General features: G+C 31.2%; 1 protein-coding gene across 2 annotated transcripts in view; it reads right to left on the reverse strand.

Annotated features, from left to right (window-relative positions):
- Positions 1–8,527: 8,527 nt before the first annotated feature.
- The window catches only part of LOC107451230 (furin-like protease 2), a 39,491-nt gene continuing 31,183 nt past the window's right edge, over positions 8,528–16,835 (reverse strand). For both annotated transcript variants that reach the window (XM_043043053.2, XM_043043052.2), the window contains exons 19-24: positions 16,736–16,832; positions 15,124–15,300; positions 13,614–13,828; positions 12,698–12,801; positions 11,116–11,284; positions 8,528–9,198 (exon numbers count right to left, since the gene is read on the reverse strand). In XM_043043053.2, the coding sequence (XP_042898987.1) occupies positions 8,882–9,198; positions 11,116–11,284; positions 12,698–12,801; positions 13,614–13,828; positions 15,124–15,300; positions 16,736–16,832 (1,079 nt within the window). In that variant the 3' untranslated portion in view covers positions 8,528–8,881. The remainder of the gene's footprint in view (positions 9,199–11,115; positions 11,285–12,697; positions 12,802–13,613; positions 13,829–15,123; positions 15,301–16,735; positions 16,833–16,835) is intronic.

The raw sequence follows: 16,835 nt of genomic DNA on the forward strand, positions 1-16,835 counted from the left end.
TAATAACATGTGTTTTATTTACGCTTTATTAACTAGGGATATAATCCCTGTGCTCGCTTTGTTCACCAACCCCACGACCGATTTGCAATAATTTTTTTTCTTTCATATCAAAGTTATTTTAATCTTTTACCTGAGGGCACTTTCTATTCTGCACCATCGGTTGTAACAGCCGTCGAAAGCAAAGGGTTAATTAAAAGAGCACAAATTTTTTTATTGTATTTGTACTGAGTCGAGTCAACAGATTTACTTCCTGTTACAATTGGGATAAAATTTGAATGTAATAATTTTGTTCGGTAATCAGAAATAGTGCATTTTATAGAGGGGAGCTTCTCTCGCAGCCCTGAGCCAAAACCTCGTTTTAGCGATCGGTTAATTTTCAAGAAAACGGTCATAAAAGTGCCTATTTTGCCACGTATTTGATTAGTGCTGACATCTAGTTTAAAATAAACTTTCTACAATTATCTTAAAAATATCCTGGTACTGCCATTTGGTGTGTAAAATGAGAAATGCTTTCCGGGCAAAAGAAATGAATTAGTTTTATTCTTTTTGGTGCTTTACTACTGGACACTCCAGTCCGGAAATTTCGCGGGAGCGAGAAATAGAGGGCGAAACCTCACCCCGTCATTTTCACGGGAACGAGAAGGAAGGGGTTAAATAAAGATCCAACAACCCTAATTGAAATAGTTTAAACACTCCATACGAATATCTACGGTAGTTCGTTCTAAACAAACTATAGTAGTACTTTATTTACGTCTCTCAATGCACAATGGACTATTGGCAACGGTCTGGGTAACATTGATGAGGATGACCTGAAGACCTCCCACCCCCTCTGCAGAGAGGATGGGATGACCTGCTCGCGATATCGAGCACTTTAACTGCTTAATGAAGACCGATTTATTAAGCAATAGTGCTATATAGCTTTAATACATAGCAATAGCGTTATAAAGCAACAATGCTATATAACTTAAAGCTAGCAATGCATTTACTGGGTAGCTTTACAATTTAAAACAGTCATTTTAAATACATTATTTTAATTGTAAATGTCAACTGAACACGTTTTTACATAAAATTTATTATTAAACTAAATAAGAAGGAAATATAAAATTTATTGTTTAATAATTTCAAAACGCTGACGAAATATTTATATCATAAAATGTTGCCCCAATAAAACAATATGCAATCAGGCCAAAAGTACCGAGACACACACCGAAAGAACATGTCCCTTTTAGATGTGATTGGAACTATGAAAGGACATTTCAGTTCTCTGTGACGATATTTCGGGAAGGATTCATTTCTTTCTCAGTAGGATAACTTCTTCATTCACACATCCCAACCATAGTTTGACGAAACGAGTATTTATAAACTGGATTAGCCTTCTCAGAGACAGTCCAGTTCAATGATTATAATTTTTTTTTTGTTGAAAAAATAGTAATGCTGCCTAATGATTTTTTCTCTGCATGAGATTCTGGCCTGTGATGTTTTATTTAAAAGAGATCCTGCCGTATGATATGAAATTGTAAGTGATTCGATCTGTTGATATTTTATTTGGAATACTTCTCCGTGTAATGACATTCCATTTGCATAAGTTTCTATCTAATGATATTCATACTTGAATGATATACTGTATTTTAACTGCCAGAAATTCAGCCCAATGATATCGTGTTTAAATGAGTTTCTCTGCAATGATATTTGATTTGTACAAGATTCTATCGGTTTTATGGAACGTTTTACCCTGACAACATTTTAACAAAAATAATGCATTTCAAAACTTTACAGAGGAACTCGTTTACACATTTAGATAATCTGTGAAGTTAACTGTACTTTTTGATTATTAAACTAAAACAAATAAAATGAACAAGTGAAATGGATCAATTTATTCAGCAGAGATGTTCAAATTTAATACAATAACATACAATAATATACATTGTATTGTAATTAAGACTAGATGTAAAAATATTCTTTTTTTCCAATCTAAGTATAACTATAAGAGTATTAATTTATTAAGATCACAATTTTCATATGAATTAGTCAAACAAACTATTTTATTTTGAGGTTATTTAACTAGCATTTTATAACTTTTAAACATATGTTGTACTGTGCGAAAAAAAAAGACCATCCTGAATACCTTTTGATCTAATGATCGGAACTTCACGTTCTAGGACTCAAGCTTAATGGTTCAAAGTGACGACCTCAAATATGCTAATTAATAAGCACAGACGATATTTAAAGTTACGAGATTAGACTCAAAAACGTACTTTCTCTGAATAAACATACCTTTTTTTTGTTGAAGAATTCGAATTTAAGACCCCCAAGATATAGGGGGTAGTCACAATCTGGGAAATAGGGTTCCAATACGGTCAGGTCTTCATTTCACTTTTTGCTTATTTCGCTATATCTCGAAAAATTTTAGGCGAATCGAAAAAATTTTGCACACAATTATAAAATTTGTTTATCCCAAGATAATTCCATGTAAAAAAAATAACTACATTTATTATTTTGCTTAATAATGGTGGAAAAAATGTTGAATTGTAAGGTACACGATTTTTTTCAATAATTTTAAAGAATATGATTTCACATGGCAAAACAAAAAAATTTGAGCAAAATCGGTTGAATAGTCCCTGAGAAATTTCATTTAAAAAAAGCCAGATGTTTAAAATTCGATTTCTCAGGAAGTATTTGACCCATTTTGCAATGTGCCAAAATGTTTCAATTCACTTTGGAATTTCTCGAGATATGGCAAAATACTCAAAATGCAAAATTAACAGTAAGGGCGATAACTCCTGAGCAAACAATTGATATCATATTTCTCAGATTGTGGCTACCCCCATATTTCAGGGGTCAGAAAATCGAATCCGTTGAAAAAAAGGTATACTTATTCAGAGATAGTACGACTTAGTGCCTGAGTTTGTAACTTAAAATATCGTCTGCAGTAATAAAGTAGCATATTTGAGGTCACCCCTTTGAATCATTAAGATGGAGTCCTAGAACACGAAGATGCTATCCTTAGATCAAAAGTTATTCAAGGGGGGTTCGTTTTTTATTTTGCACACTGTACATTTTTATTTTAAATCTTAGAAAAGGATAGTTAGTTTAGAAAGAAATGTTCAGAAGAGTGAAATTTGCCTATTAGGAAGAATAGCCATAAATGCATGAGCGACTTCGAATACATAAAAATATATATTGTGCATTTTTTGTGATATTATAAGCGACAGACAAGAAACGTGAGGCAAAATTAAAACATGAATAAATGCAAGTGACACGACAAATATTTAGGCTAAAAACTGCAGATGAATACAAACTTTTGCATTTAATATATAGTATATATATGATGATGATGAAACACTGAATTATATTCAAAAACATAATACATAAATGAAGATCTTAGAGGAATAAACATGTTAAGTGAAACTTTGAAAACATTCAAATTTTCACATTTTAAAGCATATTATAGTGGACTGTAAGTATAGAAAACCAATTAATTCTGATAAATTTTGTCTGTTTTTAACATGAAAATATGTTTTATAAATAGCTTTCCAAATTTAATAAAATATCACTTCATATGTTTATGCACTAAACTCTTTAAGAACCCACTTAAATGAAAATCTTAATAAAAAATAAAAATAAAAAAACATGTTAAGTGAAATTTTTTAAAAAACTCCAAATTTCACTTTTAAGAACACATTGTGGTTGAGTGCAAGCATAGCTAAATCTTTAAATAAATTTTTGAATTATGTTTTGTTAATATGTATTAAAATCCAACTTAACATTTAAATACTAAGTACTTCCGTAATCTGCGCAAAAAGACAGATCTTGGAGGATCAAACATGTTAAGTCAAATTCTTAAAAACACTCAAATTTTTAGTATTAAGAACACCTTGTGGTTAGAAATAAGTACAGGTTTTGAATAATTGGGTTTTCAATGGGAATTTATTAAAATATCACGTAACATGTTTATACACTAAGTTTTTCTAATATAAATGTTATTACTAAATATAAACGAAAAAAAAAATGCCGCAATATTGTGCAGAGTAAACAGGAAAAAAAGAAGAAGAATTGAGCCACCATTATTTTCTACTAAAAATATACACTACTATACATTATATAATTTATAGCTATACATAATTTACACAAAATATGAATATAATAAGTAGATACCTTAATAATAAAGTAAAAGCTTGTTTTCAAAATTTAACAAATTACAGTAAAAAAAGAGCTTCCAATAATCAGGAGTAATCGAGTTGAATCAACTAGAATTAATTTTCTTAAATTCAAGAGAAGAGACAAAATTGTAAATTGTTTGGTTCAAAACAGGTTTGGTTTAGATTTGAATTAGGATCATGATTCATCCCAAAATATTTAAAGTTCAAAAACAGTACACATTTTATCAATCTAAACATTTATAAATTAATTGATAAAATGAAAGTTTTTTAGTTCTCCTCTAAAGTATTTCTAAAAGAATAATTTGCTGCTCAGGTAAGTAAGACAAGAAAAAGGGTTAAGTTTTCTATTCTTATTAAAACGACTAGATGAATATAACTGGTCAAATTTAACTTTTATTTGAATGATAAATTAATCCTTTTATTCCAAAAATAATCTTTTTAATGCAAAAAAATATATTCTGAAGTGTAAATTAAATTTTTTTTTAGAAGTAAGCTATTTTTCAGAAATACAGTAGGGAACCGATTATCCGGAACGATCGGGACCATCGCTATTCCGGATAACTGATTTTTCCGGTTTTCTGAATCGCTACAAAAAGCCATTTTTTTATTGTTAAACCCAAATAAAAATAATTTTTTTTGGAAATAATCTTAAAAAGAAAGAAAAACGATGAAGTAATATACTAATGATTATTTCCAAAATGATGGTAAGGTGAACATCCTTCAAAAAAGAAAGAAAAATCCTAAAATCTTATGAAGAANAAAAAAAAGAAGTGTAAATAAAATTTTTTTTTAGAAGTAAGCTATTTTTCAGAAATAGAAAAATTTAAGTTAAAAAAAAACACATTGCTCTTAATAAAGTATTTATTTACAGCAAAAAAAAAAGAAGATTAAATGAGTGTTTAACTGAGTCGCGGTGGCTCAGGGTATAAAGCACTCGTCTCTCAATGAGATGACCCAAGTCCTTTGCAGAGGAGACAATGTATCCAATCTATGACTTGGCAAAGGTTTCAGTTTCATTTCACAAAGTTAATTGATAGAAAAGAAAACTTAACCCATTTTAAACTTACGGCAAAATATTTTTCTACAATCTGAAATAGTAGTTATCAGATGTTGAAATCAGCAAAATGAAATCTTTAATCAATTAGAATCTACTCCATAAAATAATTGAGAAAAATTTTCCAATTGAAATTTTTAAAACAATGGTACTATTTACAAACAAATAGCTTACAAAGCTTTTCATTTATCTCCAACTAGTAACAGTCATCTAGTCAAAAAGGTCGTATCTCGGCTTTATCACTGAATTGAATTTTCGATTAGCAATTCACGTACAACAAATCTTTCTTTCATTATGCTATTTAATGATTAGGCAGTTCCTAGTTAGTAAGAATTTGTGTAAGTAGTAATTAAAATGTTAAGAGAATAAATGTGCACTAAATTTCTCATTAAATGTTACCACTAAGAATGAATATCAAAAAGGTATTGTGGTATAAATGTCCATTGCAGATTTGATTTCTTGAAATAACTATTCCACATGAAGAAGTTGTAAATAAAAAAGATAGTATTTCTAAAATGTCTTGCGCTTTATATTAGAAAAAACAATGCAGCATTACTGGAAATAATTGCACAAGGGAGATGTAACTTGATTGGAGAGTAAAAATAAAATAGATTTTTCATTGTTTACAGTAACTATGAAAAAATTTAGATTTACATTACATGACAGAAACTTGAAAGTTATAAAGTTTTCTGTATTAATATTTGAGCAATTTCATTGTATAAATTAAATAAGAAATAAAAAAGAAAATATCTACTCAATCTTTTTATATTGCAATATGTCAAGATTTAAAGAGTGAAACTTAATTGTTGGGGAAATACTTTTAAAATTTTTGTAAAACATTGGCACTGCCTGCAGCAATTCAAGATCGACAAATGATGAAGTTACTGAAAAAAAGAACACAGCTCCGAAATTCGATGTCTACAGATAATGAATAAATAATTCAAAAAATTTATATCAACAATGCATTTAAAAAGATAAAACTTTTCTCACAGCATTTTTTCAAAATTGAATTTAAATCATTTTTGCAAAAACTGTGTATTATATTTTTTATATCAAATTCTTACGAAATTAAATAAGTTTCAAAGTTATATTATTGGGTAGAAGAAGGTAGGTCAGTGATGAAATAAATATCAGTGCAGAATAAAAGCAAATATCCAAATTAAAAATATTGATTAAATTAATAAATGTTGTCATATTTGACAACATCAATTGATAGTGTTTCAAGTACACAGTCTGAAACAATTGAAAGCAATAAAAAACTAAATAAAAAATAATTATGCTCACAATAAATATTTTTACTAAAAGCTGTAATATATTTTGATATATACAATTTAATTTTCAGTTTTTAATTCCTTCGGGTCAAAATCTAAAGTTTGTATCAAAAATTCAACAATACCCAACATATTCACAACACAACCTTTTACTTATGGCGGTATAGCGCTTAACGGGTTAAAGCCTGTTATTCTAATCCAACTGTTGTATCAGCAGTTGAAGATTAAAAAGGCTCATTCCACACTTTTAAAACATAGATTAAATAACACAACATTCTTCATCACAATCTAGCTATAATAAAATGTTGAAGAAGCAAATCAATATTAAACACAAATGTTTTAAGAATCAATAACTACAATTTTGTTTAAGTTTTAGAAAAGTTCAGTCACAAACAAAATGTTAGGTGACCAAATCCAAGAGTTTGCTTGAAAAAGATATTTCTCACAGCTTAAAATCAAATACGCATTTAATAAGGTATCTCAGCTTCCATTTTTGCTTCAAGGTTAATTAAAATATTTTGTAGATCACTCGTGCGACTAATACGACAAGCATGTTAATAAGAAAATTTCATTTAAAGAGTTCCTAGCTTTAGTTCGAAAATTTATTGACAGATGGCACTGTAGAAAGTTAATCTGTCAATCAAAGATAAATGATTAGAAATTGCATCACATTAAAATTTTTTTTTAAAAAGTTATTGTAGTTGTAGTTTATTTACGCCGCACTAGAGTTGCACAATGGACTATTAGCCACTGTCTGGGAAACATCCCTGAGGATGATCCGAAGACATGCCCCCATAATTTCGATCCTCTGCAGAGTGGATGGCGACCTGCACGCGAAGTCGAGCACTTTACTGTAGAACAGTTTAACAAGGACTAATACCGCACACCCTCAGTCCCTACACAGACTATTCAAAGTGGTCGCCCACCCCCACACTGACCGTAGCCAGTGATGCTTGACTTCGATGATCTGCTGGGAACCGTGTCTTAACGCTCAGTCCACTGCGGGACAAATATTTTTAAGAATGAATATCAAATCCTTTATCAGTTGCAATCAATCACAAATCGCAATCGGAGAACGAAATTACGAAATCACTAGTAAGAACAGTAGTAGAGACTTGCTGTGCCATCTGCTGAAATTTTCTTGAACTGAAACTAAGAAATCTAAGAGGAAACTTTATACAATATCACATGAGCCTGCAGCAAGAATTATTGTTTTTTTCCTTCCAACTTTAACCGTTTCCATGCTATATATTTTTGATAATTGTCAACCTGATTCAGAATACCTTGAGTAAAGATACAATAATAAAAATAATTGCTTCTTTTTTTTCCTAAATTTAAATGAAATACTAAATTTCATGTTGTTTTAATGATCAGCTACAGTATGATTTGTTGATATGAAGTCATATAAGGAAAATAAAAGCTCATAAAAGCATTGAATAAATAATTCAATAAAATCTAAAAACTAAGCAACAATACTCTATTTATAATAGAAATAAATATAAAAATATTTAAGTCACATATATTTTTTTTTAATGATAGCACATTTAAGTTATGAAAGACTTAATTTGATCAGGAGGCACCATAGTGAAGGTATAGTTTTTTTTATCCATCCATACCAGGGTTGGCAGTTTTACTTCAAAAAATTGATTTCTGAAAACCAGGTTTTAACCACATATAACTGTCAAAAATTTGAAGAAAGAAAAAAATAAATTATTATTATAATTAAATGATAAAATAAAATGTCAAATAGTCTATGTTTGACTTGTCATTAAAAAGAAATTGCAACATAAAATTAAAAAGTATATTTTTAAAGCAAAATAAAAACTAAATATTCAGGTCACATAATGAAACACGGTGTTCCGTAATGACTACCCTTAATGTGTACATTTAAAATCATCTTTAAAAATGAAGTTGCAAAAGAATACACAATAGGAATCGCAAATCTATATTTAAGAGAGGAAGAAACAAAAATTCCATCGAAATTTTATTATCACTAGTGAGGAAGGCAGGATAACTACCAAATCCAGTTTAATTGCCAAACAAAACTTGGATGTGCTTTTACCAGTCTCCTTTTAACTTTTGTTAGCTCTAGAAGAGAAACATTGATAAGTTTCCTTTCAGCACCACTTTCCTCAATAGTGATACTCGTAGCCTTTTTGTAACTTGAACATAAAACTGTGTCCTCGAATGTGTATGCTTTTGTTTACCTCATTTCTGACAAGGGTCTAAAGAGCAGTTATCTAGGAACCCCTCATATAAGAGCTTTTAAAATGTCAAAAATATCGATAATGAAAATATATGTCTTTTTTTTTTTTACAGCTCACACCTTTTTGATATGACAGTTCGAACCATGGTCAAAACCGGATAAAAATGTCCCCAATAGTACCAACCCTGATTTAAACTTTTTCATAAATATCATCTTCCTCCTCCAAGTCACCCTGAGTGAGAGATATTTTTTCCATCTCCGTCTCAAACTTAACCGCCGAATTACTGGGCACACGCTCGTACTGTTGAACTCTCGATTTAAGACGACACCAGCCCATTGAGTTGGCTTGAAGAATACCAAACAAGAGGACATACAGAAGAACTACGGAGGAGCATATGGCTATCACAATTGGTACCACGTGTCTCATTGGAATCACTACTTCATCATAATCTTCAGTCGGATAGTTCAGGAGAATGCTTCGAGGATGATCAGAATTAACACAGATATCTGCAACAAAATTATAATACAGTGAAAAGTTGGAAAACATATATTAACAGTCCTCTACTTGAGGTCTAGATAAAATATTTGAAATCATTTCATTATCATAATCTTTAAATTCTAAGTTAATGATTATGCTTTGAGGATGATCAAAATTACCATAGATAACTGCAAAAAAGTAGTAATGCCGACTGTAAAAGTAGTTTGCATACTTTTTCTTCAAACTACTTAATAAAATGTTTGAAATCACTTCATCATCATAATTGAAGATCAAGGGTGAATAATGGCTTATGTAGGGCCTGCACTAAGGATTTCAAATTATTAGCCAGTAAATTAGGCGAATATTAAAAGTATTCGCCAAATGCAAATCTTAACAATGCTTTTACAAATAATTTTTTCTCATAGAAAACTATTTTATGATAGTTTGTTTAATATTATTTGGACCCAATTCTAGTTGGTTATGCAGCGCATCTACCAAAAACTACTGTAATCGAACAAAAAATATTAATTTGTTTAGAAAAATTCATTTTGACATAATTTTGAGGATTGAGTTAAATATATATTCTTCTTTTCAGTGGCAAAAATTCGCATTCGGAGAGGGGACGAATGCTTGGAACGAGGGAACGACTGGATCGTCAGATTTTTACTTTATTTTATAGCCGTCGTTGAACAGCGAACCCAATTTTTTGGGTTTACGACTTCTAATGTTCAAATCCGTAACCTTGTAATTTTGATCCCAATTCAGAAGACAAGGAACCTCCTGGATCAGTACCCCCAGAGATTTTGATTTGTTATGGGAACATGTTGGACTTTGTGATTTGACAGATTTAAAGTGCATCAGTCACCATTTACTACACTGGGAGTCTTTGGCCGGTGGGGATCGAACCCACGACCGCTTGGACATGGGGCAAGTACCCTACCAGCCAGCTAACCCGTGCATTTTGAGGATTACTAAGTTTTGACAAATCAATGACATGGAAAATTGGTTCTCACCAAGAGTTGTTACACAGTGAAGCTAGACCCTGCAGGGGACAAAAAGTTCCTATGTATGCGTAAACACGAGTAAAAAAGAAAAGTATGGTGAAGAAGAAAACGTGTGAAGAAGTACTGATTGTGGAGAAATTTGGAGGAAAAGATGGTTCTTGTTCAACCCAATTTACAAAATTTATTTATTCTCCACATCAAAAGTTCAAAATTTTGTTCTGAAATTTTTTAGGGAATGTAAATAAATGCTTATGACATTTCTATATATTTCTATTTTAAAGATTTCAATCGAATAATGCTTTATACTGAAAATTTTCTAACCTTAAAATCTGTTTTCTTCCTCCCATAAATCATCCCCCACCCCTTATCTTCAATTATTAAATGCAAAGTTCTTGATTATGCTTTGGGAAAGATCAGAATTATTTCAGATATTTTTTAAGACATTTAAACATGAATCATAATAGTAGCTTTTAAGTTGCCCGAATCCGAAACACGATATTTGACATGAAATTGCGAAAATACGAAATACAATGCGTGATATTAAATCGCATAAATAGGAATCGCGAGTTGCAATTTTAAATCATGCAAATGTAATTTTAAATTGTGTTTGCATTGGTAGGAAAGAGCGTAAAAAGGCTTTTTTTTTTTAGGAATTTGAAAAATACAAACTTCATTTAAAGAGGGGGATTTTTTTTTTTAGCAATAGTAAAACATTTTCTGCAAAGTGTTCATATACATTATACAGGTCAGCTCTGGCCTGTGACTCTCAAGTTTATTAATATCTAGCTCTGTGATTGGTTGTTAAGAACATTTATTTAAACTAATTCAACTAAGTCAAAAACAAATTTTTTTAATAATTCAGTAAAAATCCCTAAAATACTTTTCGACTAAGCTCTAAATACTAACGAATCAAACAAAATATAGACATCATTTCTTTCTTACCTAAATCAGCACTGCAAGAGCAGCAATCTGGTTTTTTCTGAGTTCCATCACAGCAAGGTAGACACAAATGTTTTACTTCATCTAATCTCAAAGGTGCAAAGCAAGACAGGCAATTATTCTCAGAAGGACCATAACATCGACCACACTTAGGGTGACACCGTTCACAATTCTGTAATAAAACTTAAATCAGCATCCACAAATAAGAACATCATAAACATCAGAAAGAACATCAGAACATTTACAATAAAAATGCCTTGTGCAGGTGATCTTAACAGTATAACTTTAAGACTCAAAAGTGGTAACGTAAATCCTATTAAAAAATATCTTTAACTGCTCTGAAAACTTCACAACACTATGCTATTTATTTCAGTACTATTTATTCAGATTAAATCACATGCCTGTAAAAAAAAAATCAGATTAAAATAAGACATTAAAAAGATTGAAATAAAAAAGGGACTATAACAAGAGAAGAAAATGAAACCCTAAACTAAAACAGTCATAAACAGTGGAAGAGAACTGCTCTGTTATCAAGGCTAAAAATGAGAAGAGTTTGGCTGTCAGTAGGAATGACTGGTTCAGGAGGCTTTGGGCCACTCTGGGATGTTTTGCCATGATGGATGATAAAAAGTCACTATTATTATAATTTGAAACAGCAAAATTAAGTAAAATTTTCATAGTTTTAAAAAAATAGTACAAAGCACAAAATAAAAAAAAAACACCTTAAACATTTTTAATGGTCAGATTTTAATGATTTGAGAGCTTAATTGATGACTGCAGATCCCAAATGATGTTTAAGAAATCAAACACAAAAATGTACTTTCGCAGATTAAACACACCATTTTTGTTGCTGATGGATTTGAATGTGTGACCCTCGAAACATGAGGGATAGCCACATTCCGGAAAATAGGGTCATGGGTGCAAGTTGGAAAGAAGGCCAAGACTGAAAATTTTTTGACTGAAATACCTAACATGCACAATACCCCCTCGACATATGCAAACTATCTAAGAAAGCTTTACCATAATACATCAAGTTTAAATACTGTACAAAAAATATTTATTCATCTGTCTTTTGATAAAATAACAACAGGACATAAGAAAGTAGACCAATAACGTAGACCTAAAAAGTATTTTTAAGGACAGAAAAAAAAAAAATTCCGATTTCCGTCTTCGAGTCAGTCTTGTTTCCGTCTTACTTCCGTCCGCGGACAATTTCGAAAGACGGAAGACTTGCACCCATGAATAGGGTCAGCAAAGTCGGGTCGGGAGATCGGATAGCAGATTTCGAACCATTAAGATTACATTTTAGTACACTAAATTCTGACATTTAGATCAAAAGTTATTAAGGGCTTCTTTTATTTATTTTGCATGATGCACATATAACTTGTAAAACTTAGATAATATAACTCTAAAACAAAATGAAATAATACAATAAAATTAATAAAGATCTGTATACATTTTGCTTTTACAGTAAATCAATGCAGTATATTTTAAACATTACAAATTTTTTTAAAAAGTCAATTTCTCACTCATGAAAAAAGAAATTAAAATCTACATTGTGATATGAGATGCGATAAAAACATACCTTTCTTCTCTTATTATAAAATTCTCCATCTAAACATGGAATACAAGCACCCTCAGAAAACGTTGAGTTACTATAGCAGGTTGCACAAAACAAAGGTCCAAATTCTAATATGAGAACATTAAATAGCATTAATTTCTTTTTAAAAAAAAACAATGTAAAGAGCACAAATAAAAATTGCTTCAGGAAGTTATTCTGGTGCTACAAACAAGTAATATATTGAAGGTAAAAACAATGAAACACAAATAAAGGAAAAGTCTGGCTTTGGGCTACTAAACAAGTCAAATCAACAATTCAGAGAAAATAGAACACAAAAAAATCTAACATACATAACTATTTTATAGCTATTAAACATGTAAAATCATAAGTGCAAAGAAAACAGAGCACAAAAAAAGTTTAACATATATAATTGATTCGGAGCTATTACACAGGTACAATCATCAGTGCAAAGACAACAGATCACAAATAAAAATAGTCAATGATACACATCTGATTCAGAAAAACCCATAATTAGTGCAAAGGCACAGAACATAAGTAGAAATAGTTTAAAAGAGTTGAATAATAATGCTATTATAGCAATATTATTCATATTATCACTATTAGTGCATGAAAAAAAAATATAGAATGAAGAGAAATAATACTAAATCAGTATTTATCTTTTTTCTGAGTTTGGGCATTGCTGATGACACTTGTTAACAGCTCTGGAAAAACTGTTTTCAACTCATTTTACATGAGCTCTTAACATTGTGTTCTACATTATTTACTCCAGTACAAAAATAACTCAGCTTTCATATAAAACTGATTTTTTAAGTCCAATACATAGTTGCCAAGTGAACATTGCACATTGAAAATACAAAAATTAAATTATTCAATGCATCAAAAAATACACTAAAAACCCAGAAGAGAAAATAGTCAATACCTGAGCAGCTTTTACAAGTGGGATAGCATGACATGCATTCTCCTTTGTTTTCAGAAGGTGATGAATAGTAGCCATCGGCACAATTTTTATCACAAGACTTATCATTCAGATACAAGTTTGGAGAACATGAAGTGCAGTTTTGCTTTGAGCCACCAATGCAGGTTGTACAGTCTGAGTGGCAAATTTCACATTTCCCTTTTGAATCGTCAAAATACCTATGCACGACAAAAGATTTTAAAATAAAAATCTAAACTCGAAAATGTGTTAACAGATCCTTTAAATATAAATTATTTAATATAGCAATAAAAAAGATATTTCATATAAAAAAAGGAAAGAAGTCATAGAATACAAAATGTAATGAAAATTAGAAAAATCCATATTCTTCGTCTTCCTTATCCCCAAAATTAGCAGGGCTAAATAATGTACATGATGAAATTCATGACCCGGAGGAAGTCGGCCACCAAAAGTGGGTTATTTAGTATGTCCCTCTTGTCTAGTCCAAGACAGTCCAGGATATGTTGGGGAGAAGTCTGCATGTTGTGGCACCTGGGGCAGTTTGGGAAGATTTTAATACTACTCTCGAAGGAAAGAGACTTAAGGTGGAAAATCCATATTAGTAGCAATAATTTATTTACATCAAATAAATTATTGCAACTCATATGGATTTTTATCCTACGTGCTAGAGCTGCACAATGGGCAATTGGTGATAGTATAGAAAACATACCTGTTCATAGTTATAGGAAAATATTCAGTATATTTCACAAAATAATATAAATTTCATTATAATTGTAGCAAAATATACTAAATATTTTACACATAGGGAATTTTAGGGATTTTATAGTCATCAAAATAGAAAAACTGCAATATTTTCCAGTTATGATTTCACATTAAATGATCTTGAAATGTTATGTAGTATGTTTATTCATAATTCTGAATAGTAAGTAATAGGCATTTAATTCATAAAAGATAGTTAACTAAATTTTATAAATGAGGCTCACTTCCTCACGTATTAGGGACACTTATTTAAATATTCAACCAAGCTATAATCTGCACAAAGATTCTATTTCAATAGGGATTTTTTAAGGAAACATACTCAATTTTAGGGAATTTTCTAAAAAGTACAAAATCTAGGAGAACTTTCACTAAACCAGTAGCCCATGATACTGTACACCCTCTGTACCTTTACAATCTTATCTAAGTTTTCACCCACCAGCACATTGACTGCAGCAAGTGATGCTTGACTTCAATGATCTGCTGGGATAGATAGTGGAGTTACCTACAATAACTGGATTTATCACAAAATTTTAAGATTCTAAAATTGATAAGTCATGTATTAAAAAACTGCTAGATGCCTTTAGTACCGCCACAGCTGTTCCAGAAAATTTTCATTAAGCACGCTTCTCCCTCTTAAAATATAAAAACTATTTTGAAAAGAAATATCGAACATAGGGTGGAGCTCACTACTTTATGAAAAAAATATCATATCTCAGAATGAATGTTAAAAACTCACCCATCAGGACAAGAATGCAAACATCTTCCTTTGTGGTAAAGAAGGTTTTTAGCACATGCAAGACATTCACTATTACTGCATTTTGTGCAATGCTTGTCGCAACCCCTGCATTCATCTTGGGATGCATAATAATCTGTAGGACATTTTTCCACACACTGACCTTCCAGCCACAAGTACCTTAAAAACACAAAATGAAATTTTTCATGAAGGAAAGAGGTAAGAAATTTACAATGCGTCATTTAAATTAGCATAAAATCCATTATAATAACCTTCTCAAACACCACACTAAACAAAGTTTGAGTAAATTTGAACATACTTCGGAATAGAATGCTGCAGGAGACATTATGACTTATTTGATAACTCAGTTGCTATAGCTTGTTTTCATTAGCAAAAGATTGTTGTTGTAGTTCATTTACGTCACACTAGAGCAACACAATGGGCTATTGGCGATAGTCTGGGACACATCTCCGAGGATGACCTGAAGACATGCCATCACCATTTTGATCCTCTGCAGAGGGGATGGCACCCCCACTTCAATGACCCGACGACCTGTGCAAGAAGTCGAGCACTTTACGATAAAACAGTTTGACGAGGATCCATACCGTACGTCCTTGGACCTTCACCCACCTGTGCACTGACCGCAGCTAGTGATGTTTGATTTCGGTGATCTGCTGGGAACTGTGTCTTAACAATCAGTCCACTGAGGGAACATTTTCAAAAGGAAACTGACAATTAACAGCAAGAAAACCTATGGATATTTTTTTTCAATTAATTTTTTTATAACTGAAGTTGAACAGCTGATCTAATTCTGAGTGTAAGACTATCAGTGTTCAACCCCAGAGCCTTATAATTTTGAACCCAATCCAAAAAAGGAACTCCAGGATCAAGCAGTGGGACAAACTAACCTTTGTATAGGACTTTTTGATGGAATTTACCCACATTTGGGTCACAGAGAGGTAAATCACAAAAACCTCTTACAGTTAGCTCAATGGCAAAGGGATTCTACTCCATGATCCGTCTACCACTGAGGATATTTATGTCAGCACTGTGGTCGGTGCAAGACGGGGGCAGAATTCGAATCGACCTGTGTACACTGGGATCGAACCTGAGTTACCTCATTGAGTGCTTAAACCACAGTTTCTCTCTAGGTGTTGGACAAAAGAGGACAATGTTTGATTCTGAGGTATTCCAGCAATCTTCTTTTTTTCCACATTTGATATGTCAGACTTAATTCATAGCCTTTTTGCTCAGCTTAAGCAAAATTATATAATGTTGTTTACCGTAAGTGTACATTGAAGCGCACATTAAATAACTTATTTCTTTATAAATTGAGGTGTTTAATTATTTCAGACCACACTTTAATACAAAATACTTAATGTTTTCAATACAGATAATTATCTCAAAATCTATTCGAAAAATGTTTATTTAAAACTTTTTAAAATATGTTATACCTCGAAAATACACTGAAGCAAGGATTAATCAAAATAATGTTTAATGAACAATGGTTAGAAAAATGATATCAGCAACAGAACCATTATTGTGTTTATGATACTGTAAATTAAATCAGAAAGTTCAATGACAATTTATATAACAGTAATAATGTCATCATTACCCTTGTTCACAACGAACACAGTCTTGGGCTCCAGGACCTGAACATTGCTCACAATGAGTATGACAAGGTTCACAAGCAATACCCGGGTTATTCCAACCTA

The sequence above is a fragment of the Parasteatoda tepidariorum genome, chromosome 10, assembly GCF_043381705.1.
Source record: "Parasteatoda tepidariorum isolate YZ-2023 chromosome 10, CAS_Ptep_4.0, whole genome shotgun sequence".
Classification (NCBI taxonomy): Eukaryota; Metazoa; Arthropoda; class Arachnida; order Araneae; family Theridiidae; genus Parasteatoda; species Parasteatoda tepidariorum.